General features: G+C 46.6%; 2 protein-coding genes across 2 annotated transcripts in view; both read right to left on the bottom strand.

Moving 5' to 3' along the window:
• The window catches only part of LOC133343022 (amyloid beta precursor protein binding family B member 2-like), a 58,028-nt gene extending 49,116 nt beyond the window's left edge, over positions 1-8,912 (bottom strand). The window contains 1 exon segment of the mRNA XM_061552452.1: positions 8,854-8,912. The gene's annotated coding sequence lies outside the window, so the exon portion shown is untranslated.
• Positions 8,913-11,596: 2,684 nt separating this feature from the next.
• On the bottom strand, positions 11,597-24,382 carry GATB (glutamyl-tRNA amidotransferase subunit B). The gene is made up of 13 exons (XM_061552451.1): positions 24,191-24,382; positions 23,151-23,298; positions 21,104-21,217; positions 20,172-20,370; positions 19,777-19,899; positions 18,245-18,358; positions 17,851-17,935; positions 17,714-17,758; positions 16,970-17,171; positions 14,656-14,786; positions 14,276-14,354; positions 12,366-12,500; positions 11,597-11,898 (listed from the first exon to the last, which is right to left on the bottom strand). The coding sequence occupies exons 1-13, from the start codon at positions 24,364-24,366 to the stop codon at positions 11,773-11,775; spliced, it is 1,677 nt and encodes a 558-aa protein (XP_061408435.1). The 5' UTR covers positions 24,367-24,382; the 3' UTR covers positions 11,597-11,772.
• Positions 24,383-25,879: the final 1,497 nt, after the last annotated feature.

Raw genomic sequence — 25,879 nt, 5'->3', positions numbered from 1 at the left:
GGTTTAATATAAAGGAGACAATAAAGAAATGAGTCAAACTGAAACTCAAAATAGCAATGTAGCAACGGAGGCCACAAAAGCACTAACAACGTGGCACAAACAGAACCATTTCTCGTAAACTATAAATATCTACCGTCTAAATAAGAAGCAGTCTGATTTTCGCCATCAAAACAAAAAATCTCTACCCTTATTGTGCCAAATTCTGCTTCCTCTAGTGTTTTCAGAACTCCTCATATCGTCACAAATACCACAGTGCTAAAAAAAAGAAACCGGTCAATTTGGCTCCTGTGTTCAAAGTAAATTTTGTATGGCATATGTTCTCACAGCTCGGCTAGAAATTATCCTGAAAGCAATTATGTCTACATTAAACAGCAAGAAAAGGCAAACAGTAAATCGTCTGTTTGGCCAGTCCCGCAAACCTTGCCATAGCTTGGCTCTGTCGTCGTCATGGATTCTGGGAGATTGAAAACAGTGCTTCCAATATCCACATGGCAAATTACATTTCCACCCTAACCCTGACCCCTGCCAACTATAACAATTGTTTTGCAGGAAATAAGAACATTCCAACCCGTGTTGCAATCAAAGTATAGTATGCCATAAACTGCAGGAAACAAAGACTCCTACATATATGATATTTTAAAATAAGTAGCAATTTACACGATCACCCACAATCAATGAGAAAAGTCTTGAAGACTCTGTGAAGAATTCCTGGATAAAGATTTTAAAGAACATCACTGTCATTATATTTAATGATTGTGCCTTATTGACAAACGCAGACTCATCTTTATTGTAGCAGGTCTCAATTCTGCCAAAGCTAACTTGAGCAATACCCAACAAGACCACTGTGACTGGTCGGGAGGTCGTAAAACGCCTCGGAAGACCGCTCTTTGCCCCAAAGCTCTCTTAAAAAGAGGGGACACATCGTGGTTGACCTGTGACCGGCAATATACTCACTCACTCACCGGCAGTTCAATTTACAGTAGGCAAAAACGAGACGCCACTACAGCGGCTTTACTACAGAGTTTGCGTACTAAAGTAGTCCACATAAACTATGAATGAGCACAAGAAAAATAAGTCTTTCCATGTCACACGCATTATTTCAACAGCCTACAGTAATGTGCGTTCAGTCGTTGTAGCTCTGCAGATGAGTTGATAACAAATTAATGGCAGGTTTGGCACCAGTACTTTTCCATCAAAACACAACAATGGCTTTTTACATGCATATTTTTGTGTAAATAATTGCAGAAATTACCCTGGAACATCTTTGCAAACAAATGTCAGACACCTACGCACAAGGCTTAAAGACTGAAACCCTTTCACAGACAAACCCAGGCGACGTGACCTTCAAGCTTGGTAAACATGCCAAACCCAGTGGAACTCCCCAAATATTATAACCATTTTCACAGCGATAAAAAACGAAACTTGATCTCACACTGCAGTGCATTGGGACACTAATGGACGTCTGGGTTTGGGTTTTTTTCTGCATCAGCTGTGGCTGCGAGAACCCAAACAGACGAAACTCCCTGCCACCTACCCCCACAACCCCCATCCACCCGCTTCTCCAAATCCAAATCAGCTGTCATCAGGCCGCTTGGGTACGAGGCAGACAGATTCCAGGCCTGACATTACCACCTGTCCACTCTGTCCTGCAGCGTTCCAGTAGACTAAGGTCACGCAAGCACACGGGAAACCAACGCACACTGGGGCAGCGGGGAGACATTCCGAAGCCAATCCTAGCACCTTTGCGAGCGGCTGTTCGGTAAAAGGTGATTTGCGAGGATATTGCCAAAGCTAAAAATCCATGCGTAGCATCCGAGACTCTGCATACGCCATTTCAACACACGCTAAATGATATAACTGTTCTGTATTGATAGCGGTGCAGTTCAATTCGATGTCAGTGTCAATTCCATTATTAATGACGTATTTTCAGCACATTCTTAAAACCCCTTAATTACAAACTGCAAAATCTGTAAACATTGCTACCAGAGCTGACGATTTATCATTCACAGCTGGAGAGGTGCTGTTAAAACGAGATAATATATGACTTCTTCCCTCTGCACTGAAGTGCTGCCCTCATTTGAAAATCCGAGTGCAAGCGCGTTCCATTTATAATGCGAGCTGAAGGCCCGCTGACGCTGCCCGTGAATCAGTCAGAATTAAAAGGCATCATTAGCCTTGAATCATTGGCTGGGACATGCGTGATGTGCACACGGTTTGACAGCTATAGCTGTGACTGATTACCAAAACTGTCACTCTCCCTTAGCTAACAATTAGGCGGTATCTGCAGCTGGCGCATTCAAGTTGCAAACACAATTTCCCACCTACGCTGCAATAAAAATTCAAATTGCTGGCAGACAACTGTGCATGGGATTGAAAACTGCTCGACAGTCAGGTAAAGATAACATTCTACTTTACATTTGTACACTCGCATTCTCAAATAACAGTATTCTTGCTCACTGCACTTGCCCAAGCTAAAAGGGAGTCCAATACGAACATCTGGCAAGCACTTATATTCACCAAAGTATACTCTACTTTTGTGCTGAATTTAATGGCACATTGAAAGAACATCTTGGCTGCAATTTCGTTAAAAAAACTTCCAGTATACAACTGCAATACACATAATAGGAATGTGGTTTAAGATTTAGGGCTCCTCGTGTTAACCACAAAGCTGCAGGAAAACCAAAAGGAAAAATGTTAAAATCCCAAGGCATGTGGTCTCCGGAGGACGTAAGCTTTCCGTTCAGAGATTTCAGACCCACATGTAAGGCCGAACCATCTGGTACGTATGAAAAAGGCGGTCTATTCCCCTGCTGCTTCCTCGTGGAAAGAGGGCAAATCTGGCTAATGAGCTTGCACACGCATCAGAGGGATATTCTTGTTTGTAACGAGTATTTGACTTTGTCCAATTCCTTACACAGTATTTTCATCATTGCTGACAAAGAAAACTAATGGAAATTAAATGCATATTGTCGAAAATAAATGTGGATTGTTCCATAAAAGTCACTCTGCCATCTACTCCACACTCGAAAAATATGTCATTGATGATGGTCACCCTCAAGGAAATACTTGTACGGCATATGTAGGCCACACTGCAATTCATTCAGCTGTATTTTATTTTACCGTCTTACTTCACACTGATATTCAAAGTCGGTATCACAGCTGCTTGAATTAATAAAGTCAATATTTTTCTTTAATGCCACTTGAAGCCTTGACATTTCAAATGACAGCGATTACTTCATATGCCAGTCACGTTAATAAGAGGCACTCAGAGGAACTCCAGTCTACATCAGTGAAGCTTATAACTTAAGCTGGGCCTGTGGAATCAGTCTGCGGATACAAAAAAATGGCATTGAGCTCACTGGAAAATTACACACCAAACTAACGCTTTATTGCGCAAGCGACGCTTTAAGTAAATATCAATACGATCTCATTCACTGTGAAGACAAAACGAATATGAACCACAACGGAGACATAAATAACAATAATAACAGTAATGAGGGTGATAACATCAGAGCGAATAGAGCAATCCGTAATGGAGGCCTGTAGTCACATGGTTTTCACTGTATGCTTTAACAAACAGGACATGAAAAAAAATCAATAAGCTATGTGATGGCCAAGTGAAGCTACATAGTGCTGCAATGTATTTCTGTTAGTAATATTTGTACAATTGAAATTCAGTATATTCATGTCTTGCTTAAAAGAACCCCTCCAAACAAATCACCGTGTGGAGGCCCTCATCACTGCTGGATGAGTCAAAAGACCACTCACGATGGCTGACTCAAAATTTCGATTTAAAGCTTTCGTGACTGCAGGGATTCATATTCTTGGTTCTTTCTACGTGACTTTACCGAACAAACCAAGAATATGATTGCCGACTCATTTTCTTGAACCCCCCTTCTCAATCCTGCGGGATCGTCATCATTCCACACCTATCGGTGTGGAATATTCCAATACTAACAAGCCAAAGCAGGCCACCATGTAACTATGTCAGAGGCAGATTGGCATGATATTAGTGCAATTAGCTACATAACCAGGGTAAGTCAATCTCCATGTATCAAAGGGTGATGATATAATTACTTATGATATTCCTGGCAGTGGCAAATGACAATGTTTGGAATTAATACGTGGATTATATTTCAGTAAACCCTGTAAATATCCCTGATCAGATTGACATTTCTACAAGCTTGATTTTTTACATAATCTCGAGGGGGATAATGTGTGCTTTTGTCATTTAAGGTTATGCAAAAGTAGAATTGTACGATGACAACGCATCTAACTCAGCACACCTGCTCAGATGCAACGTTTAAAACTGTTGTAATCAGACACACAAGCTGATTGATAGACAGCACAAGGTGCTATTGCGACCATAAGATTGGTTCTCCCAGCATCCCTTGAGCGTCACATGACAGCACCATTCCACGTGCATACGCACACAGCCTTGTTTTCGACCACCAAGATTCGTATTACAGCAGACGTGTTACATACTGTACTGTATATATTTTTTACGATGGATACAATCCATTGCTACGTTTCAATGCGAGCGCCATGGCGTGAGCTCTTTTTAAAAGGATAGAGAGACAATGAAAACATTCTGCTCCCGCAGAATTGAGCGGATGTTCATTGTGACATCGACTTCCCCCCCTTGTGGGTTACAGCTCTCCGCGAGCTGACCCAGCGGCCACCTTGACCTGCATTAAGCGGCCGCTTCGAAAAATTGCGTCGAGCAAATGGAAGGGGGGGGGGTGTGCATTAAATTGCGCAATCTGAGAGCGCGTTTTTGGTTGTGAGCACACACTTAACGACACCGGGGGCATAGTCCACTGCTAGCTCATCCGATTCTCACTGCCACGAACACGTGATTAAAATGAGGCTAACGCAATATCGCTACGAACTGGAAACCACGACTAACAAGGCCATTGGGTTGCCGAGATAAGTACCCGTGGACGTGTCGGTGAAAACAACAAAAAGCCCCGTAGCAATCGAAGTAATTTCCGTGCGACAATCTAGTCCAACACAGGTTGACAACTGTGCATAAATTGTGAATTTTTCCTCCCTCATTGCCAAACGTTTCACTGATAAACGACCTATCTCACTTATAACATGATATGCAAGTGCAGCACACACTGCACGTAATGCCCTGGTTCATGAGTGTCCCTTGAAAAATGATACAGGTCTGGAATGAGTTTGAATCTGGATATAAAGTAATTGCTTGAGTTACCGAATACTGACTGAGTGTACTGCATAGGGGTGGAGTGATGGCACAGTGGTTAGCGCATTGCGGTGTGAACCCGGCGACCTGTGTTTGATTTATGGGCATTGTTAACATCAGTGGCGAGTGATATCTGAACCGGTCCACTTCCATCAACCGGCACTTACCAACGTGTAGGTCAAATATTCCCCATGACCGATAAGGCATGGGGAAGCCTTAATTCGGCAGTGTACATTATTGACAAAAGGCTGGACATTATTATTTATCTACAAGTGTACTGTATGGATTGTATCCGATAGTGTGAATACGACATACACGGCACTGTACACATTTAACCCAAAAACATTTATGAATATCGGTGGCGAAAGCCTACGTCTTAAACTGTACACATAAAATAGCTGTAATACCATTTCACGTGGTCCTTACATGGGGTCCAAAACACAAAGGCACCTGTAGACACGGTTTTCTGGCATTGACATTAAGTGACAGAAGGAAGTGAGAAACGGATATCAACATTCAGGGCACAAATATAAGAATTCAGCGAGAGGTTTCAAATCGTGTGTTTAATGTCGTGACTGTGTGTGTGTACACATACCGTGCACGTTATACCTATAACATTTGCAGTTTGAGTACCGTGTCATGTGCTGTAATATGTACACTGTGAATTGTCGTTTGTGTTGCACATATTAATCGTGATACAATGTGCGTGTGTCATACGTAATACGTGCCATTTGTCAGATTGCTTACGAGTCGTACATTATTACGATTCGCATGTTACAGCCCTTTTTGTCATTGGGTTTAATCTGACTCTACCTCACCACGCGGGTCAGCGTGCAGCAGGGGGTTGGGTCAGGACTGGCTCATCTCACTCGCCACTGACGTTAGCCGTGCATTTTAATCAATTCGCCGTGGTTTTACATAGCAGTGCGATAACCAGTGCCACTGCTCTCACATTGCTCAACATGGGCATATGATGAACCTTAAGGCGGGACCCCGGGGTCCCATAAGCCCCCGGCTCTCGCATAAACATTATATTATAATGTAAACATTATATTAGAATGTCAAAATAAACTTTGCTCGTTTTCACCAATGGGTTTGAAGGATGGTGGCAAGTGTTGTCTTGTTAAACTTTGCCTTTAAAACTGAAAACTACTTACCTGCAGTACATCTATTTTAATACACTACCGAAATAATTACACCCCTCTGTCAATCATCGTGTTTCTCAGTGTGGATTTGTGAACACACTTTGTAAACAGTACATAAAATAGTACGCGTTTTCAATGCGCTGTTCATATCGTAACAAGCGTTTATACCAATGTTACTCTACAGAGTAGTGGGTCGCCGCTCCTCTTATCCACATTGATACGAGCGGTATGTGGGGACTATGGCTTAACCACAAAAAAAACCTATCTGCACAGATGTATACGGACAAGAGAATTATTATCAAACAGGAGGAAATAACGGTGCAACGCTTCTCATCTGCAGGTAATAGGATTGTCATCGATTGATCCTGGCTGCAGACATTGATAGGTCACAAATAATAATGACGATAAGAGAGCATACTCTTTGGTTCTTTCCACAGCAAGAAAAAAACATGTTGCTGTGGTTTTCCCACCTGATGACGATTGCTTGTGTTGCAATCGAAACGTATTGATTTATTTTATTTTCTACCTACGTGACTTTACCGAAAGAACCAAAGAGTACGGATCCCTGCAGTCACGAAAGCTTCACATCTGGATTGATAAGAGAGCAGTTTCACTGTATTATGCTTACCGTGATGACAAAAAATAAATGACTTAAGAGTCGTGTAGGCAGTTTGAGCAGCTTTGTTTTAGACATGTGATCCTGCCCATACCAGAGCATGGAGAGCATTCACTTGTTCAGCTCTTGTGCCTATTGCTGCTGCACTTGGACACGACATGACAACAGAATGATCCCTGCCGGGTGGGACGAAGTCGCCCAAAATAAATTCATTAATTGCGATTTTGACTTCCGTTTATTCGTGACCCCGGGGTCTCGCCTTCAGGTTCATCAACGGAGGTTCAAATGTAATATACCACTAGGAACTGCGTGTGTCAAGGTTGTCATTCATATCTAATGACACAACTATTCAATGTGGTATGCATGTAATAAGTGGTCAGGTGTGTGACGTGTAAGCATGATGACATATCGTGTGTATCTTGTATGATACATGTAACAAGCACATGTACAGTATTGTACAGTATATAATTGACAGCCCACGTTGAAAATGTCGTGTACAGTATAGCGCGTATGTATCTTGCATGTCATGCGATAATAATTAGTAATATCTAACGCGGTGTTTGTATTATATGTCATATGCTGCGATCAGTACGCCGTCCATAAGGCCCCTCTCGCAGTCTCTTTAAAGGTGTCAAAACATAACGCACTTGTTCTAGAATCATCTTTAAAAAATCAGCATCACCAAAACGATAAGAAGAATAAGATTCCCACGGCCCCACCACACACACACGCGAGTTGACAATGAACGTGAACAAACAAAATCAACAACACGCCGTCAATTCGCTGCGTTCTCATCCGGCTACTTAAGAGGCCAGGGGTTGACGGACCACGCGCTGACTTGGTCTCCGCGGTGACCAGGCGGTGTTGCAAGTGGAGCCAAGCGGGTTCGTGAACCCGTCTGTGCAGACCGATTGGTATGGGAGGTTATAGGTTTCTCCAACCGCACACGGGTATCAACATGTCAATTAAACGGGCGGTCAAATACCTCCAATGTCGGACGTTGATACGTAAACTCATATCCCTCAGAATGCCTCGCAGATTCGGGGCAAGTGTTTGTTCGTGAGCACCTATTTAGGTCGGCATGGGACGTAACAGAGGGGGGTGTAACTAATACCACGCCCGGCCGCCTTTGTCTCCCCGGTGTTTATGCTTAAGGCGGAGTCGATGTAGGGGAGGGCCTCGGGCAGATTCACACTGCGTTCCGTGACGCACACAGAGTACGGGATTACACACGTACACGTGTACAGACACATGCTGTGTGTGTGGTGGACAGGCACAGCATGTACACACACACATACAACACGCAGACACTTCACCATCACCACCGTCAACCATCATCGATCCACTGCTGGACTAAGGCCTCCCCCAAGCCGCCACGATGTAACAATCCAGCCAGCACTTACACACACAGCTCTCATTTAGTCGCTCCGTCTCCTCGTGTGGACGGGCACCACGTGCACACAAATGTAGGCACACGTGCACGGCGGACACGCGTACACAGCGATACACAAATGCACACAAATAACCACAAGTACACCGACAACGACCCCACCTGTTAGGGGCAAGTGCTGTTAGCGAGCACCTATTAAGGCCGGCCACGGCACACACAGACAAATACCCACACACACAACACAACACGCGCGTGTGTTATGTGCACACCCCAACACACAACACTCCCCCCTTCACGCAGCCAACCACCACCATTAACGCAGAGAGACACGGACGCGTACCGGAGCGACCTTGCGCTCCTCGCTGCACTGCCCACCGCTGTCGCAGCGACGCCTGACTACGCGAGAACAACGCGAACAATAATAACGAAGACGAAGATAATTTAAGGATAAAAAAAAACACAAATCTGAGGGGAGTAGCGGCAGCGGCCTCACCGTGGTCGGCTCGACACGGGTCTTCTCTCCACTGCCTTCGGCAGGGCGCAGGGGGCGGGGCGTATGCGTGACGTCACGACGAAGGGGCGGGGCCAGCCGCCTATTTCTTTGCACACGCTGTCAGCCAGGGGGGTGGGGCCTAGGCGGGAATAGCTGTTATGGACGTGGCTTAGTTGTTATGGGCGTGGCTTGTGCAGTGTGTGGGCGTGGCTTAGTTGTTATGGGCGTGGCTAAGTGTTTGAGGGCGTGGTCTGGCCAGCTGTGGGCGGAGTCTGGATTACGAGGGCGTTGATCCGCTGTTTTTATTTAGGGCCAAGCAGTGATAACGGGCTCCCTGGTTCGCGCTGGCACGTGCACACGCACGAATTATTACAAACAAAAAAACTCTACACGTTATTCGATAGCGATGCCCCTCAAAAGGAAACACGTCGAATGTTTGTGCCGAGAGAAAAAAAAAAACATTGCCCGAAACGCAGCCCAGTTTTGTGCTGTGAATAAGGGTCATTGCCCGAAACGTTGCCCGATTATATATCTTCGCGTGTGGTCTGATTAATTATTGTTAGGCGTGGCTTGGTATGAGTATGCGCGTGGTGCCGAGGAATCGGATAACGATTCACGCCACGCGATTCTGTACGGACGATCCGATTCTGTGTTGATCCCAATGTTGGTTGCGTGCAGCTTGTGAGCAAAACACGACCGCTGATGAGACACGGGATGTCAAAACCGTGGCAGTGTGCTTGTGTTGAATAAACGCTGATGAAATTATGCACTCCCATAGGGCCATGAGGCCGATGCGTTGTGTAAAAAATACTTAGATTTTTTAAAATATATATTGAGACATACAATACTATATTTGACGGGAAATGCATTTTCATTTTGTGGTTGCAAGATTCTTTTAAATCTGCAAGGGTGTCTCGCGTACTCGTCCGTGTTCAAGATATGTTGTACACAATTACAGCAAACATTTGACAAACGCCCAAAGCGTCAAACGGCGAGGAACAAACAGCACCATCAAAGCCGTGACCGCTGGAAGAGTCAATAAACACGTCCCTTGAACTGGACAAGTTTGTGGGACCGAATTCCACGTGCCACGCAGCGCCAGGGAACAAGCATAAGGGACCGTCCATAGATGACGTCACGCGATTTGGGACGATTTTTGACCCCCCCCCCCCTCCTCGTCACACGGCGTCACAAAGTCAGACCCCCCCTCAAACATGACGTCACAAAACTCTGCCCCCCCCCCTCCCCAATTTTTTTTTTCATTTTGAAAATAAAACCGCACATAAATAGAAACGCGATATTCTACAACACAAGATTTGGTGCATTGAGTGGTGAATTCCAAGCCGTGCCCACCACATGGGCACACAGCGCACGTGTTGCGTGTCATAAGATGCCCCCTGGTGATTCATTAGCTTCCGCGTGCACCTTCACCAATTAAAGGCTTACCATAACGATTGGCATTTTGACACGTTGATCTGGCAGACAGCGGACACATTGCTCTGTCCTTCCCCATCAACACCACACTGTCTGGCTGAATGGTAACTTTTCTCAGTAGCACCCAACATCGGCTGAGACCACTGTCCATGCAACTATGGGGTAAGTAGTGGTCCGAGGCAATGCTACATGTCCTGAACCCCAACACCTAAACCCTAAACCAAGGCTTGATTTATCACGAAATGTTTTCCAGGTGCCTGGTAGGCGGTAGTTGGTATGCATCGAATAGGCACATCCATTAGTAAGACGTTTCCGAGATGTGTTGTGCCGGGTGCATATTTTGTGGGTCATCGACCTGTAGGGAACCGGCTCAAATGAATCTCTGCTCTCCCTAAACTGAATCATGAATCGCCAATCCTTAACTCGTAAATCATAACCCTTCGCAAAAAAAACAATGAAAGCATTGTCCCAATCACATTTAATAAATTGAAAGCAAAAACAATGGAATTTGAAAGGCCCACTTATGAGTCGGCACAACCAAAGGAAGGTTTGTGGATGAAAATTTGGTCTCTTATTGGATTTTTTTTAATCTGCAGGGAAAGCATTGCTTTATTTCCTCACATGTGCAGTGGACAGTCGTCTCTACCCTCATCACCCTCAGCAATATCGTAAAACACGATTCCATCTCCACAGCTGAAGAAAGTGTTAAAGACCTCACCGATTTCACACGATTGCTTCTAAACCAGTGCAACCAACCAATTTACATCTCAACATCGAGCGTTGTCCTAACATTGTCACTCATCCTCACCCTGTCGTCACCCATGGGTGCCATTTCCATGACTGGTCACGACCATCAATGCCAGCCAATCCTTTAAATTAGTCTAATTTTCTTGCCAGAATCACTTTTCGTTTCTTAATCGTGAAACTGCTGCCGTGTGTTACGTCTCTACTGGTTTGATAATTCTTCACGGAGGGCTGGGTGATTTGGCTAATACCAGCATACTGTTGCAAACAGCCCCTGTAGGACCCTTAATGTTTATGGGCAGATGGACTAGCAGGCCCTAATGTCCTCACTTAAGAACAGTGTCTTCTGTTGAGCTCTTTCATTCAAACAACACAGAAGGAGGAAATTGGTTCTGAGCCAAATAACCCATGGACTCTTGACAAGGCATATCAACGGTGAATCACAGTCGACAACACACTGCCAAAACAACTGCAAAAAAATTATAAGCGCACGTAGGTCAATCTAAACATGTACCCGGACATACTTTCGTGAAAACATAAGGCAACTAGTACAGCAACAAAAAAATACATTGACATTTTTATTGGTATTACTTTGAAAATTGTGACTATTTACAACAAATACAACCTCTATTATGGAAAATACATTACTGTGAAAAGATAAAGTAAGATAAGATACATCCCTTCCATTTTTTACACTCGGGTGTCTTATGGATGCTATTGACGCGATGAATTATCACATCCTCAGCGCAGAATCTTCTCCAGGATCTGCCTGATCACCTTCGGGTCACCTTGACCCTTCAGCTCTCTCTGCACGAGTCCGATCAGCCTGTTCAGAACCTTCACGTTGCCATCTTTCACCAGCCCCACCTGCACGGAGATGGGAGCACCGGTTAAGATTGCTGCTGTCCTCCTGCCACTGCATGTTGCATCACATGGCAATTGGTGACTGTGCAGGGGGGGTGGGGGGGTGGGCAAGGTGGCAGGGATACCGAAAACATTTCCGGAGGCCTGGGACAAAATGCCAGTTAAGAACTCCTTGGCTCTCTCTAAACCGCCCCCCCCCCCAAAGATCTGAGGCATGGGCAAAACATGGCCAAACTGTCAGCCCCCCCCCACCCACACTTTTAGTCACACTGCATGGAAGTCACAAGCAGGATTCTCATACAAATTACTGTTAAGGCTCAGTGAGGCTTTGTTCTGTAAAGGACATTGGTAATTGTGCTGCTCTAATTCTAGATAAATAAAATACCCCACAACAGAAAAATACCCTGCATCTCAGCTCGGCTCCAAATGAACAGAGCCAATGAGCAGCTGAGAACTCTGCCCATTGTCACCTCTTTGGGGTGCGCGTCCATGACGGCCTGGCAGCAGGCCTCCAGCGGGGCTTGCTCCGACAACTGCCACAGGCCCCGCGTCTGTACCACCTCCGTGGGACTCTGGCCACGTGTGGTGCAGAGGTCGGCCAAGACCTTTGGGGGACACCAGGGAGGAAATGAAGGTCAGAGGAGAGGTATGGAGGGGAGTAGGGTTGGAAGTGGGTGCCAGAAAGTGGAAGACAGAGGCACTTTGTGTGTTTAGAGCTGCAAACAGCAAATACCAAAGCACCTGGAATGGGTCGTCAAATATCAGAAGCTAAGCGGGGATGACCATGGATAGTGCTTGTATAGATGATCACCCTTCACAGATTGTGCCTATGGCTGCATGGCTACGTGGTGGGCGTCAGAGAGCAGTGCAGGAAAATTCATAGCGGTAGTCTACTTCTATGATCCCCACTTACATGCTCCTGGTCTTCAGCAACCCGCACTGATCAGCGTGAGCTTCGGTCGAATAACCCCTATGACCCACATGGCATGAGGAGGCACCTCATCGAGCGGCGGATTGGCAAAAGGGCTTATCGTGCATGATCCAGGATCAACCCTGCTAAGCTTCCAATCGGTGACGAGATCGGGCAGACGCCGTGTGATGTGGTCATTGGCTCTTTGATTACACTGCATTTTGATCACGCCAATGCCTCTCGATATTGGCCCCATCATAGTCAGTTTTGTGAATATAAACAAACACGTATTCTAACAATAAACAGACAAGCATCTGTTTCACCACATAAACGTAATAACTTCTTCTATCTGCCGATTAGTCTCTGTTTAAACTAATACTGCTGGAAGACATTGGTCCAACGAGGCCCATAGGTTTAACACTCTCAATGTTATTTTATTTCACGTGTTTAAACAGAACCTTGACCGTTTATTTTGTATTCTATTACCCACAATCTGGAGCGGGGCAGTGATGCACTGTGTTTTGAACCTAGCGACCCAAGTTCAGTTCCCGGTCAAGGCGAACATCAGTGACGGGCGATGTCTGAATGGATCCCGGGGGGCTCCCCCCACCACCCCTTTACCAACCCGCACGAACAAGCATGGTGAAGTACGGTCATGAAGGACATGGCATGGAGGGGGGGGGGCCTTGGTCCGCCATCGTATGACGAGAAAATGTACTCAAAATCCACCACAACGGCATCTAAGAAACTTGTGTACATGTTTCAACAGGCAGCCGCAAAGTGTCAAATTACGTGGAAACATCGCAACAACCAAAGCAGGAACGTCCCAGCTCTGCATCTGCAAATGCTCACGCTGTGTACGGATCATAAGTGCACGACACGGCTAGCCCGACACACGAGCGCAGTGTACACAAGCACAGCCCTTTAGTCAATCCACTGCTGGATGAAGGCCTCCCCATGCCGTGTGGGTCTCGGGGATAATTTGACCATACTTCACCATGTTGGTCAGCGTGGGTTCAGTGAAGGGCGTATAATAGCTGGGTCATAGAAGTACAGTACAACAATGGACTTCGCTGCACTGCCCTCTGCTGCCAATGACGTAGGACAGCCCCACGGCCGCCTATGAAAACCTGGTGCATGTAGTAATCAATTACTCAAGGATTGTCCAGGCTCAAACCCGCTAAGCTTCTGAGATGTAAAAAGAATGGGCGCATTCCGGGTGACTGGTCGCAGTCGCGCACGATACACCGTATTGAATGCATCGTCAGTCTAAAAACATTCAACAGATTCCTATTTCGGCTTCCCGTTAAGGGGTTTTTTTGGCAGGTAATCTCTACGGAGCAAGAACATAGCCAAATCGAGCCGTTACTTGGCCTCTGTCCAATGTGACCATCTTTCTATTTAAAGGCAACGAACGATTCCACAGCAGCTGCCGCCCCGCTGAGAGCAAAGAACCGGGCTAGAACTCACCAGCTTGCCTGTAGCCGGCGAAACGGACCCCTTCTCCACGAGGTCAAACAGTTCCCCCAAGGCCGCTGGCTCGACAGGGCTGTCACACAGAACGCACCACATAGGGGGACATTAACCACACGCCGGTAGCCCAAGCGAGCTGTGTGGACAATCAGCTGTGTGGACAAGTGAGCTGTGTGGACGAGCAGCTGTGTGGACAAGGGAGTTGTGGACAAGCGAGCCCAAGAGGAGTTGGGTTTTAACTTTTCTTCCGTGTTTGATCCACAACTCGCCCCCCCCCCCCCCCCCCAAGACGCCCCGGCGCTAAAATGTTCTTCGACTGTAAAAATGAGTTAGCTTAGAAATGAAAACGGCACAATAAACCGGCCTCCAGCACGCACCTCTGGCCCACGGAGATGCCTCTCTCATTAAGGTTGCCGAGGAGCTCGTTAATCACCCAGCCTATAACCTTCTTGGGCTTGCGGCGGTTCCCATCCACCACGGCCTCGAAGTACTCCACCAGCCCATCGTTCTGCGTACGCGACACAAAATACAACCCTCACCAAAATGAGAATCCAGCCACGCTGTAACTCAACCGCGCAGATGGTTTTCTAGCCACAGCGTAAAGACATGAAACACGAGTCCTTTCAACAAACTATAACACGCTTGAACACGATACGGCCGGCCGTACCGAGGTAGAACCTAACTCCAGATAAATTCTCTGACTCTCTCTGCCCTCCAGCAACTGAAGATAAATGATTTACCAATGGCCCAGGTAGCACAATGCAACGTGGGACCGTGTGACTGAACTACTCTTTGGTTCTTTCGGTAAAGTCACGTAGAAAGATAAAATAATAAATTAAGTAATAGCATACGACGTTTCGATTGCAACACAAGCAATCATCATCAGGTACAAATGAAAGATAAAACAAAACCTAGTAAACTTAGAAATATAATGTAATACAACACAGATAGTCGGCTAACATAACAGTCAACACCCGACCTGCTTGATTAGTTCTTCCAAAGATTGCTAAATTTAAGAGAGAGATTAAACACAGAACAGGAGACACATAGACAGACACGTAAGCAGAGAGAGATAACACAGACACACAGAAAGAGACAAACACATAGGCACACAGACTGAAATCGACGCGATTGGTTCCTGCAGTGACTAGAGAGTACAATTGAAGATTTTCCTTGGGCTGAACTGAACCACACCTCGTGAAGGTGGGTAAAAAACATAAATCGGACCTTACAAATTGGATTTCTATGAAGGCCGAATACGATCCCGTCTCAAGATGCCGTAAAGGAACCGTGAGCATATTACATTTCGCGAGGGGGGTGGTCCGTTACAGGCAGAGGGAAAAAAAGGTCATGCGCGGTGAGCCTGGAAGTGGGGGGGGGAGTCAACAGTGCAGTTGACGGGGGAAGGGAAATGTAAACCAAGTGAGACCCGAGGCGACTCAAGGACTCAGCAGGTGATGCGTTTGTCGGGGCCCGAGTTTGTCGACACGCTGCACGTGCTGCTTCCGTAGAAAAACGGAAGTCAACTCCGTCAACTCCGGATACAACAGTCGCCACTGGACTAGTTTGCAAATGGCCACTGTATAAAGCATTGGTATTTAGCAAATGAGCACTGAGACACGTGTGATTTTATTATCAAGAGCAGTCAAATGTGCGCCCCAATACCATATTTTAAATTTACCTGCAGCAAAATTAATGCAAATACTTACAAACAGCGGTTGTGCCGGAGCCTCGGGTCAACTTCACTGTCTAAGCCAGGGGTCGGCAACCAAAACAACAAGAGATATTCTTCTCGAATTCGATCAAATCAAATTCTACATTTCAAGAGCCGCAATGCACGTGGTAAATACGAGACGGCGGCCCTTGCCAAGTGACGTCGCGAAGCAGCGGCCCTTGAAGAGCCACCGCCGACCCACTGGTCTAAGCAGTCGCGTACTCAGAGGTAGCCGGGTGGCTCAGCGGTCACAGCACTGCGCTGCCACCACTGACATCCTGGGGTTCAAATCCAGGTCGCCACCTGTGATTCAACGGGCTACTCAAGTGTAGCGACGTGATGGTCTCAGCCCGGCCGATGACTGTACACAACGAGATCGTAGCGTTCAATTTGGTTCTCCACTTCATTTGGCAAACTTATAGCTCTGACTTAAAAAAAAAAACTGTTTGATTAACATTTATTCTCAGTGGCCAGAGCAGGTGGGCAAGTGTTGCCTCATATTGCCTCCTAATACCTTAGTGGGCTCTGCCTGGTAGGATGGGGATGGTTTAGTTTTATTTGTATATTTTTTGGGTGATTTGTTTACCTTTCCTGTACTGTGGACTCCTATCGTGTTTTAAAATGTGTTTGTTGTTGTAACGTTCTTACCCACCGCTCACTGACATAGCTCATCGGATTTCTCCAGTATAAATAAATGTTCCGATTCTGATTCTGGATGGACCAAAGGTCACTTGAAGGTATCTCAGAGGTAGATCTGAATGAATTCCCCATCGCACGATGACACCCATAACACAACCGGGATGAACACTGGCAACAAAGATTGTCTTTCAATAATAAAACAAAGTTGTCATCATCCAGGGTTCTCACATGGCCTTGCAGGCAACCAAAACCGAATTGAGGAGCATGGGGGGCGAGAGGGGGGGTGGCAAAATCCATGAAGCTGCCCGGGCGGACGTGGGGTGACTACCGCGACGCACCACGAGCGTCGCGGCGTGCTCCGCCAGGATCCCGTAGCGCCGCACGAGGCGCTGGCGCCGGGCAGCCGGAAGCTCCGGGAGGGCCCTGCGCACGGCGTCCACATTCACCGAGTGACCGTGGACCGAGTGATCGCCGGGCGCCCCCGCCATGGACGCGTCGTCCAGCAGGACGAGGGGCGGCAGGTTCGGCTCCGGCATGAAGCTGGGAAGGTGAAGAAAAGTTCGAGGGAACTGCGGTGACGCGACGACGACCCATTCGGCTGGAAAGATTCAACAGTTTGGATATGCAGTGGTCATCTGACAAAAGGCGGTTTATTCGACACGCGCACTCAGATTAGCAGGGTTGGTTACGTACGGTGCAAAATAAGTCCAACGTGCATACACGCACATGCATACTCCCTGCACAATGTGGGTCGTGCGGGCTGATTGGACATACTTTACCACGCTGGTTAGTGCGGGATGGTCAAGGTGGAGAGAATGATGTTGGAGCACATAGTACAATGCAATTTATTCTGCTGCACTGCCTTCTGCTGGCTACAACGTAGAGGCCAACAGCAGCCTACAACACCTGTCTCTGGCCCTGTGGTCGCCCATCTATGTACTTACCAAGGTCAACCCTACTTCGCTTCTAAGATGCGATGACCAGTGAGATATGAATGAGGTTCATGATTAATTGAAAAAAATGCAAGTATGTTACAGGTCCACAGTTGAGTGTTTAAGTTTGCCGATTTGTGAAATTCTTACCGATAGTCTTGCTTGGCTTCCTTGTCCCTCATTTGAACAGTTTTTCTAAAACAAATACAAAGAGTACTTAGTATTTACACTGCATACCAAGTTACACTGTGAATTTGACACTGATAACTGGGTACTCCTCACCTTACCCTGTTCTGCTGTCAAATGATCTCGTTTCGTTAAAAATTTCACCACCGTCATCCAACATTTGGATCTGTCTCTCAATTTCGTAATCTGTGGAAAAAAATGAAAACAGGATTGATTTTTAACAACAACCACTTATGTGAGTACACAGGGCTTAATCTCTCACCGAATATTTTCCGAATCGCTGGTAGGTTGCAGTAGCTGAGGTGCCATGTGACTAACAGTCACAGCCATTGCGAGAGGCGTAAGTGGATGTCGTGTGTGCCAGGTGCAGAAACGTGTTGCGGGCAACTGACCCAGACAGACCTGGCTGAAACGAATCCCCAATTCTACGTGAACGACGGTGCACAATCAAGCGGCTCAATTTAAATAGCGAGGAGGTGCGAGTGGAGACCACACCTATGGCTCTGGCAAGGAACTTGAGGCTGTTGATGTTCTTCACTTCTGTCCGGACACCGAGAGGGTCCCCGGGGAGGTGAACGGACACGTTGGCATCCACGCGCAGCTGTCCCTCTGCAAGGTGACCGCAGCGCGAGTTGAATGGCGCCGCGCCTTAGACATCACGCTTCACAGACACCGCGCGCCGCACAGGTACTGCGTGCTCGCCATCACCCAATGCGCATTTGGTGTTTTGCCACCAAATTTGTGGAACAGCTTACCTAGAAATGTGAGTGATGATGCACCCAGAAATCATCAAATTAAGATGAAATTAAAGACATTTTCAGAGTGTGTAAATGTCAAGTTTAGGTGGACACGGATGCAAATTTTAGCATTTCAAAATGTACATTTTGTGTATATTTGCCATATTGTATTCCTTCTGAATTTTGTCTACAATCACTTCCTCACCGAGCCATTACCTGAAAGCCCCTTTGCTCTGGCTCTTAAAGATGCACTGCACGTACGGAGCAGTGTAAATAGTAAATGATGACGATAACAATGATTAAACACACGGGAGCATGGGGTCAAGAGGTCAGTCATCTGCATTATGCACTCAACGCAGCATGGTTACAAATTTCAGCCAGTATCGCCGTCCATTCTTTTAGTTAATAAATAGGAACGGTTTATCAACAGCCATATACGTAATTAGAGGTGTGATCATTCACCCTCTTTCCCTACCAAGTGAATGAGGAATGGTTATATCAAGATTCATATTATTTATGCGGTTATAAAATGTATTTCTCTTCAGGCTAAATCACAATAGGGGTAGTCATCAAGGTAGTTTGTCTCACCCTACATCAGTCCATACCTTAAACCGAGTTCAGCTACTTAATAGATAAAAAATGTATGGAACAAAAGACCTCTTCCACTGAACAAAATGCATTTCATAGGATAAAGAGGGCAGGCATAGTAGTATTTGAAAGTGTTTAGTCTTTTCCAGAATTTCATTGATATCATGTTTGCTTGTAACGGAAGGGAAACCTTTCCTAAACCGAGCCTGTTCATTCGCTTAGGTGTTCTCAAAAGTTTCCATCATCCTATTTGCATTTATTTTTTATTCTTGAGTACGGACATCGGTTCAGGAGCTAATAGGCAATGTTGAGGTCTGCCAATGTTGAGGTTTATAGTTTGGGTTGCATGGCCACAATCACACTACTGTGGCTTGTCTTCAAAATGCCATTCATGAGGGTGATGTGCACATCAGGCTGTTGATGTTTAGATGGCAAAGTGTTATGTTTCCATGTTTCCTTCAACACAACTCATACCGTCATCTAGGCGAAATGGACATCATTAAATTAAATCTATTTCTCATCATTTTCGTAAACAATTGACGTACATCCGGCAGAAGGCTAACGAGTCTGCCAGCACCATGATGATGATAATCATTTCATTTATTCGTGAACTTTACTTCTAACCACATTAGTACCCACTGCGACAAGTCTCTATTGCAAAGAGGAAACTCCTGTCTAGATCTCGCTGTCTGTCCCACGCACCGGCCATGATGGCCTGGCAGGTGCCCAGTGCCTGCAGGATGAGCTGAAGCTCGCGGACGGCGGTAGCCGCCTCCAGGCCACAGCTCATGTCGGGCTCCATCACGATCTCCATGAGGCCCACCCCTGTCGCAACGCCACAAAGACAATGAAGGTCACTTAAGGCATTTTATCCGCACTTCCGATTACTAACAGTTGGCTGCGTACGGTGATAAAGAAGTTCAACATACACAGATACAACAGCCACATTGTGAGAGTGCAATATACAAAATATAAACTCCTACATTTTCACACATTGTCGAGAGGACTTTAGAGCGCTGCTTTCAAGCGAACAACCGAAACCGCCGCCTCGAGTGGAGGCCCGCAGTAGTGACGGCAAGCGAGGGGCCCCTTGTTACCGGCACGGTTGAGGTCTATGAGCGAGCGGTGCCTGGCATCGTCGTGCAGCGACTTCCCGCTGTCCTGCTCCAGCTGAATCTGCTTGATGCGCACCTCACGCTCCTCTGCCTCGCTCCGCCGGTTACCGTGGAACAGCTGGTAGCGCAGCGCCCCTCCCTCGGCTATCGGCAGCCGCTGCTGCGTGATCTGATAGCCGGCCTGTCGGTCAGAGACACCCGTGCGTTGAGGTTTGGCGCGGGGGTTTTTGCAGCCGCCTCGTAATCCACGTTCGGTCCTCTGGATTAGGCCCCGTGTCGGGCGTTTCCTCTCGCAAGCTTTCGCGACGGACAACTGCGGGCATCTTTGGAAGGCGAGGTGAGGAATTTCACCTGCTCTCCAATGAGAGACAACAGAAAAGGGTGCGAAACTCGGCGAGATTCCTCCATTTAACTCCTGAGGATGCCCCGCAGTGTAGCGCGTGGCGAAAGCCTGAGAAGAAACGCTCAACTCGTGGCCAAACTCAGAAGAACATGCTTGGATCGTGCTATCTGTTCGGACCCCGTTAGAGAGATGCATCTCTCTCTCCAGGGAGAACCGGGATTAGATAAAATATTAAATAAAATGAGTTAATTTACAAATCTTCGTCAATCCACCGCTGGATCAGGGCCATATCAGGCCGTTAATAGGCAGCTACAGCAGCTCACAGCACCTGCTTTATACACCAGTCTCACCCGTGACCCGATTGTGCACATTCGGGGTGATTTGGTCACAAACATAAAAACCGACTGCGACCCCGCAGAGCAGACGCACAGCAAAACTGCCCATCGCCATGCGAACGTGTGACGTACTATGTGTCGATGCTGTAACGGCAGACAATAAAGAGACATGTAGCTTTAAAAAATATATTGAAGTTTTATTGCGGAAGGGGCCAGCAAGGCCAAGCCTTACGTACTGGGAGGTCAGAGTAGAAGTAATGCTTTCTGTCAAACTCCGAGTGCATGTTGATGCGGCAGCCAAGCGCGAGCGCGGTGAGGACTGCAGCCTCCACGCAGCGCTTGTTCAGGACCTTGTGAAAGGGGGTGCACACACGCAGACACCAAAATGCACAAAATGCTCATAAATAGGACACCCCAGTGCATAAACAGAGGCGCGCAACAAATTGTTGGACCTATAACAACTTTAACACCTTTTTTTACAAAGGTTATTTCACGAGATAGCCTATGTAACTTACAAGCTTTTTTATGAGGTAAAAGCCCGATATAACGTGGGCGTCAGGGAACATGAATAACACTCTTTGTATCTCCGTATCTACGTGTGCGTCTGTGACCTGCGTTATATCCAAATACGTGGTGTAATGAGCTGTGTTATTTTTCGATTTAAAGCTTTCGTGACTGCAGGGATTCATCTTCTTGGTTCTTTTGGTAAGGTCACGTAGAAGGGAAATAATAAAATAATAAAAATTAACATAATAAAATACAATTCTCTAAACACTAAACTGTTCTTTCATTCAGACGCTGTCTTTCCGGCAGCCCTGTTCTTCACCTGAGGACGGCTGCTTGCGTTGTGGCCGAAACAGTCGTGAGAATTGTATTTTATTATTTTTTACTTTTATTATTTTATTATTTCCCTTCTACGTGACTTTACCGAAAGAACCAAGAAGAGCTGTGTTATATTGAGCTTTTACTGTAATACTGGAAATCAATTGTATCCCTGTGACCATGATCTCATCTGAAGGAAGCTAAGTAGGGCTGAGCCAGACAAGCACTTGCAAAACAACTGGTTATTAGAGGCTGTGTGGAAAATTAACTTGGACTAGGTTTTAAACTATAATTTTAAATGTAAACCTCATTTAGTTGACTTAATAACAGTATAAATTAAACACTAAACTGTTCTTTCAGCCTATCTTTCCCTTGGTCTTCTCTAAGGAATTGCTTCACAAGACATCTCATTTGCATTTAGTTACAGAGATTTGAATGACCTAAAGGCCAGGTACTGTAATTTTCGAGGAACATTCTAATACTAGTGACATTTATTTATCCAGGAAAATCTCATGGTCAATTACATTGTTTGGCATTTGGTAGGAAACCACAGTAAGGTACCTTGAAAATGTCCTCACAAATTAAGAGAAATACTCAATACTGCCATCTTCTGACAAACCAACAACATTGACAAACGCTGCTGTGTGACCCATCCAGGTACTGACCAGGCTAAACACTGCTTAGCGTCCAACATCTGATAAGATTGTGTGCATACCAACCATGGCTATAAATGGCTACAATTCATGCCTGCTGCTTGTGTTTCTTGTGAAAAGCAATATTTTAAAAAATAGCATTTCCCTCCTAATTTTACTCTGAACGTGATTGGTGTCACATCCTGAGGCAAAGCAACCACTCGGAACGCTCGCAGAGCAGTGCAACCCTTTCATGTTAGAGAACAATCAATGGAAGCGGACATCACAAAACTTCATCCGAGATCCCTTCAAGTGAACTGTCTGGTGCACACAGCAGGAAGCAGGACTGTCCCCCCTTGCCCTCTCGCTAAAGTGAGCAACATTCGTCCCATGACAGTCAAAACTATATATTTTTTTAATTCCTAGCTTCAGTAATCCGTGGGGTTTATGCACATTGACAAATTTTGACAAATTAAGCACAGTCCCAAATTGAGTGTTACGGCAGTTCTTTGCAATCACTGATGACCAGGCTGAGATCAGTCCCACCTGAAGACGGAGATCGGTCCCACCTGAAGATGGAGACGTGTGTTGCCTCCGAAACATCGTGATTTTTTTACTTACGTGACTTTACCGAAAAAACCTAAGAGTATGAATCCTTGCAGTCACGAAAGCTTCAAATCTAGAACCATAAACCTTCTCTACTCGAGACCCACAGAAGGTTGCCCAGATCCAAACACGGCATTTCAACGATGCCAGCTCAGGCCAGCCTCTTGACCCTTGCGCTGCCCAGCCCACCTCGGCGACGCGCAGTATTTAACGCAAGACTCACAGGCAAGGTGCCAGGCAAGCTGGCATCAAAGTGCGAGACGAGAGAGTTGGGCGCGGCGTGGAACTTGACGCCGGCACCTGAGAAGAGCTTGGAGTGCGAGTGAATTTGAGCGTGCACCTCCAGTCCCACCACGCTGCGCCATTCCGCCCTGCAACACCAACAAGATGCGATCAGTTCAACCCCCGAATGAAGCTTGGAAAGCTGATGGGAGTTCAAGAGAACTCACAAACACCTTGTGAAAGACCCAACGCGGAAGATCGCTGGTTTTGACCTTCCACGCAGCTCGTGGTCCACGCTAAACCGCATCCGAACAAACCATAGCAGCAGATACGGACACAAGCGAGTGTCTGTATTGTTGAACTTCTTTAGCACCGTACGTAGGCCATCACCGCATTGTCAAGGCTTAAAACGTATCTGTTTATATGCACAGGCATGTGAACGGAATAAAAAAAAAATCACACTTCTGTGAACGGGAAAGGTCGCGTAACAACGGCAGCATGTAAACCAACGAACACTTTCCGTAAATGCCCATACACGGAGGCGATGAATGAGGCTCTCGTTGCCGGCTCGGCGAACTCCGTTTGAGGTGCAGTCGAAGTGCAGACGACCCAAACAAATTACCGAGCAGACTAAAGCGTCGCCCTGCTCAATCACCGTGGTGTGGGTGCTCCTTTCACAACCGCGATACCAGTGATGCAAACGCCCCGTTCCGATGGCAGGAACCAACCGGCGTGGCTACAGTCCCTGCAATCGCGATTTGGGTTTAGGGTGCTGGGTTGAGGCTTCGGATTCATGGGTTGTGGATCAGGGTTACGGGCGAAGGTCCGGGGGGTGAGGGTTTAAGGGTTAGGAGGGATTTGGACAGTCGTGCTTAAGAACAACATCCCTGCCCGCGTGCATGCAGTCTCGGCCTCTAACAGGCACCGCGTGCTTTGAATGCGAAGCGATGCCAAGGGGCAGGGGACGGTGAGGCAATGTCGGGGGGAGGAGGGGGTCATGGTAAATCTCACGGCAATTATAAGCGCCGGACATCCCGCTACCTTCCAGTCTGGGCGACGGCAGGCTGCCGTTTCGCAACAGCGGGGTCGTGTTTGCGCCGGGCATTCGCGACAGCCGAGGGGGAGGCAGCGCCGCGTCCCAGCGAGCGGAGCGGCCGCAGAGACCCCGCGGCGAACCCCGAGGCGAGCCCGAAGCGTGCGGCGATGGGCGCAGCCATGTTGGCACGGCGCGCACCACGTGACCGCGCTTGGTCCCACGCGGCTTCCGTATGACCATACATAGGCGCAAGGGATATGTTCATTCCGCGCTTTGTATTTATTGAGGATTACTTTTTTTTATTTAGCTGTAGAGTACTTTATTTCCTAATTGTTATTTATTTTATTATTTTATTATGCTATTTGATTAATCTAGAACAGAACGGGTGTGTCTGTTAATCAGTGGCTACGAATAGGTAAACGATTTTTTCTAATATGGCTATTTAAAATCGATTCGTAAGACAAACATTTAACACGTAGGAGGCTTTCGCGACCAATATCATCCATAATAGAGGTTTTTTTTAGGTTAGATCGCGTAAATATATAAATGTGCCGTTAAACCCTCCACCACCCGACACAGCCAATTAGTAAGGTTTCTCACGTAAACAGAACGTGCCCATTCGCTCCTAGTGTCGTGACGTGTATGAGGTGCCAGGGGTAGGGGGCAAAAGGGGTGAGAGGGACACGTGGTGTTGGCGCCAGAGTCTTCTGGAAGGATCTGGAAGGGGGTGTGGCCAAGGGCAGAGCCGAGCCCATAAAGGACGAGTCCCGAGCCCCAATCGGGGCTGTCCCTAGGGAATGAAATTCGATCTTCGGGCTTCGCGCAAGACATCAGGGGCCAGGCAGTGTGTGAGCTGAACTAGCTGGCTATATAGTATTCCGTGGGAGGTAGTTACCACATTGGGTCTGGAATAAACGTGTTGCCTCCAAGTTCAAGTGTGCCCATCAGTGGAACCCACTACACTAGTACAGCACTAACCGGTGTGTTGGAGAGCCAAGCCACAACATTTACAATCTGAGTACGACGTTTCGCCAGTAATTGCAACTAGCTTAGTCAGGCGACAGCCAAACTTGGCTGTTTCCTCGTGGAAGACAACCATTGTTAATAATTCTAATTTCCATCGGGCCCCATGGTGTCAAAGTGCAGTGTCCTGGCTGCTATATAAGTGCTATGAAGAAGGGTCATTGGCCGAAAGATCGGCCCGGTGATGGTTTTGTTTATGTTTTGTTGAGGCTGGGCGCATGCAGCAAGGATATCCCTTCTGATACGGCATAGCCGGGTAACTGGCTAAACGGGATGATCCGTGTGACAACGAAAATACACTTATAGAATGTTTTCCTCTGTTTCTACTCAATGTTGGCGTTTCGCAAATATATTCACGAGCTAATGTATATCTGTGTCTGCTATGCACGAGAAAACTTAACGAGATACACAGTTTCGATTTAAAGCTTTCGTGACTGCAGGGATTCATCTTCTTGGTTCTTTCGGTAAAGTCACGTAGAAGGGAAGTAATACAATTATAAAAATAAAACATAATAAAACAATTCTCACGACGTTTCGGCCACAACGCAAGCAGCCGTCCTCAGGCGAAGAATGAAACACCACCAAGCTTGGAGCGTATATTTAAGCTGGGTTAGAGGGGGGGGAGGTGGGAAGAAGAGTGCCTAAACAAAATAATTTGCATATCCAGAGGA

Source organism: Lethenteron reissneri, chromosome 16 (assembly GCF_015708825.2).
Source record: "Lethenteron reissneri isolate LAM-NWPU_2019-01 chromosome 16, ASM1570882v1, whole genome shotgun sequence".
Classification (NCBI taxonomy): Eukaryota; Metazoa; Chordata; class Hyperoartia; order Petromyzontiformes; family Petromyzontidae; genus Lethenteron; species Lethenteron reissneri.
This window is presented reverse-complemented; position numbering and strand designations above follow the sequence as displayed.

Bases quoted from the DNA above. Each gene is read 5' to 3' on its own strand.
- GATB (XM_061552451.1), bottom strand. From the start codon at position 24,366: ATGGCTGCGCCCATCGCCGCACGCTTCGGGCTCGCCTCGGGGTTCGCC. The intron at 21,218-23,150 runs GTGAGTCTTGCG...CCCTTTCACAAG, and splicing joins GCTTGCCTGGCACCTTGCCT to GTCCTGAACAAGCGCTGCGT. The intron at 17,759-17,850 runs GTAAGGTGAGGA...TATTTGTTTTAG, and splicing joins TCATTTGACAGCAGAACAGG to AAAAACTGTTCAAATGAGGG.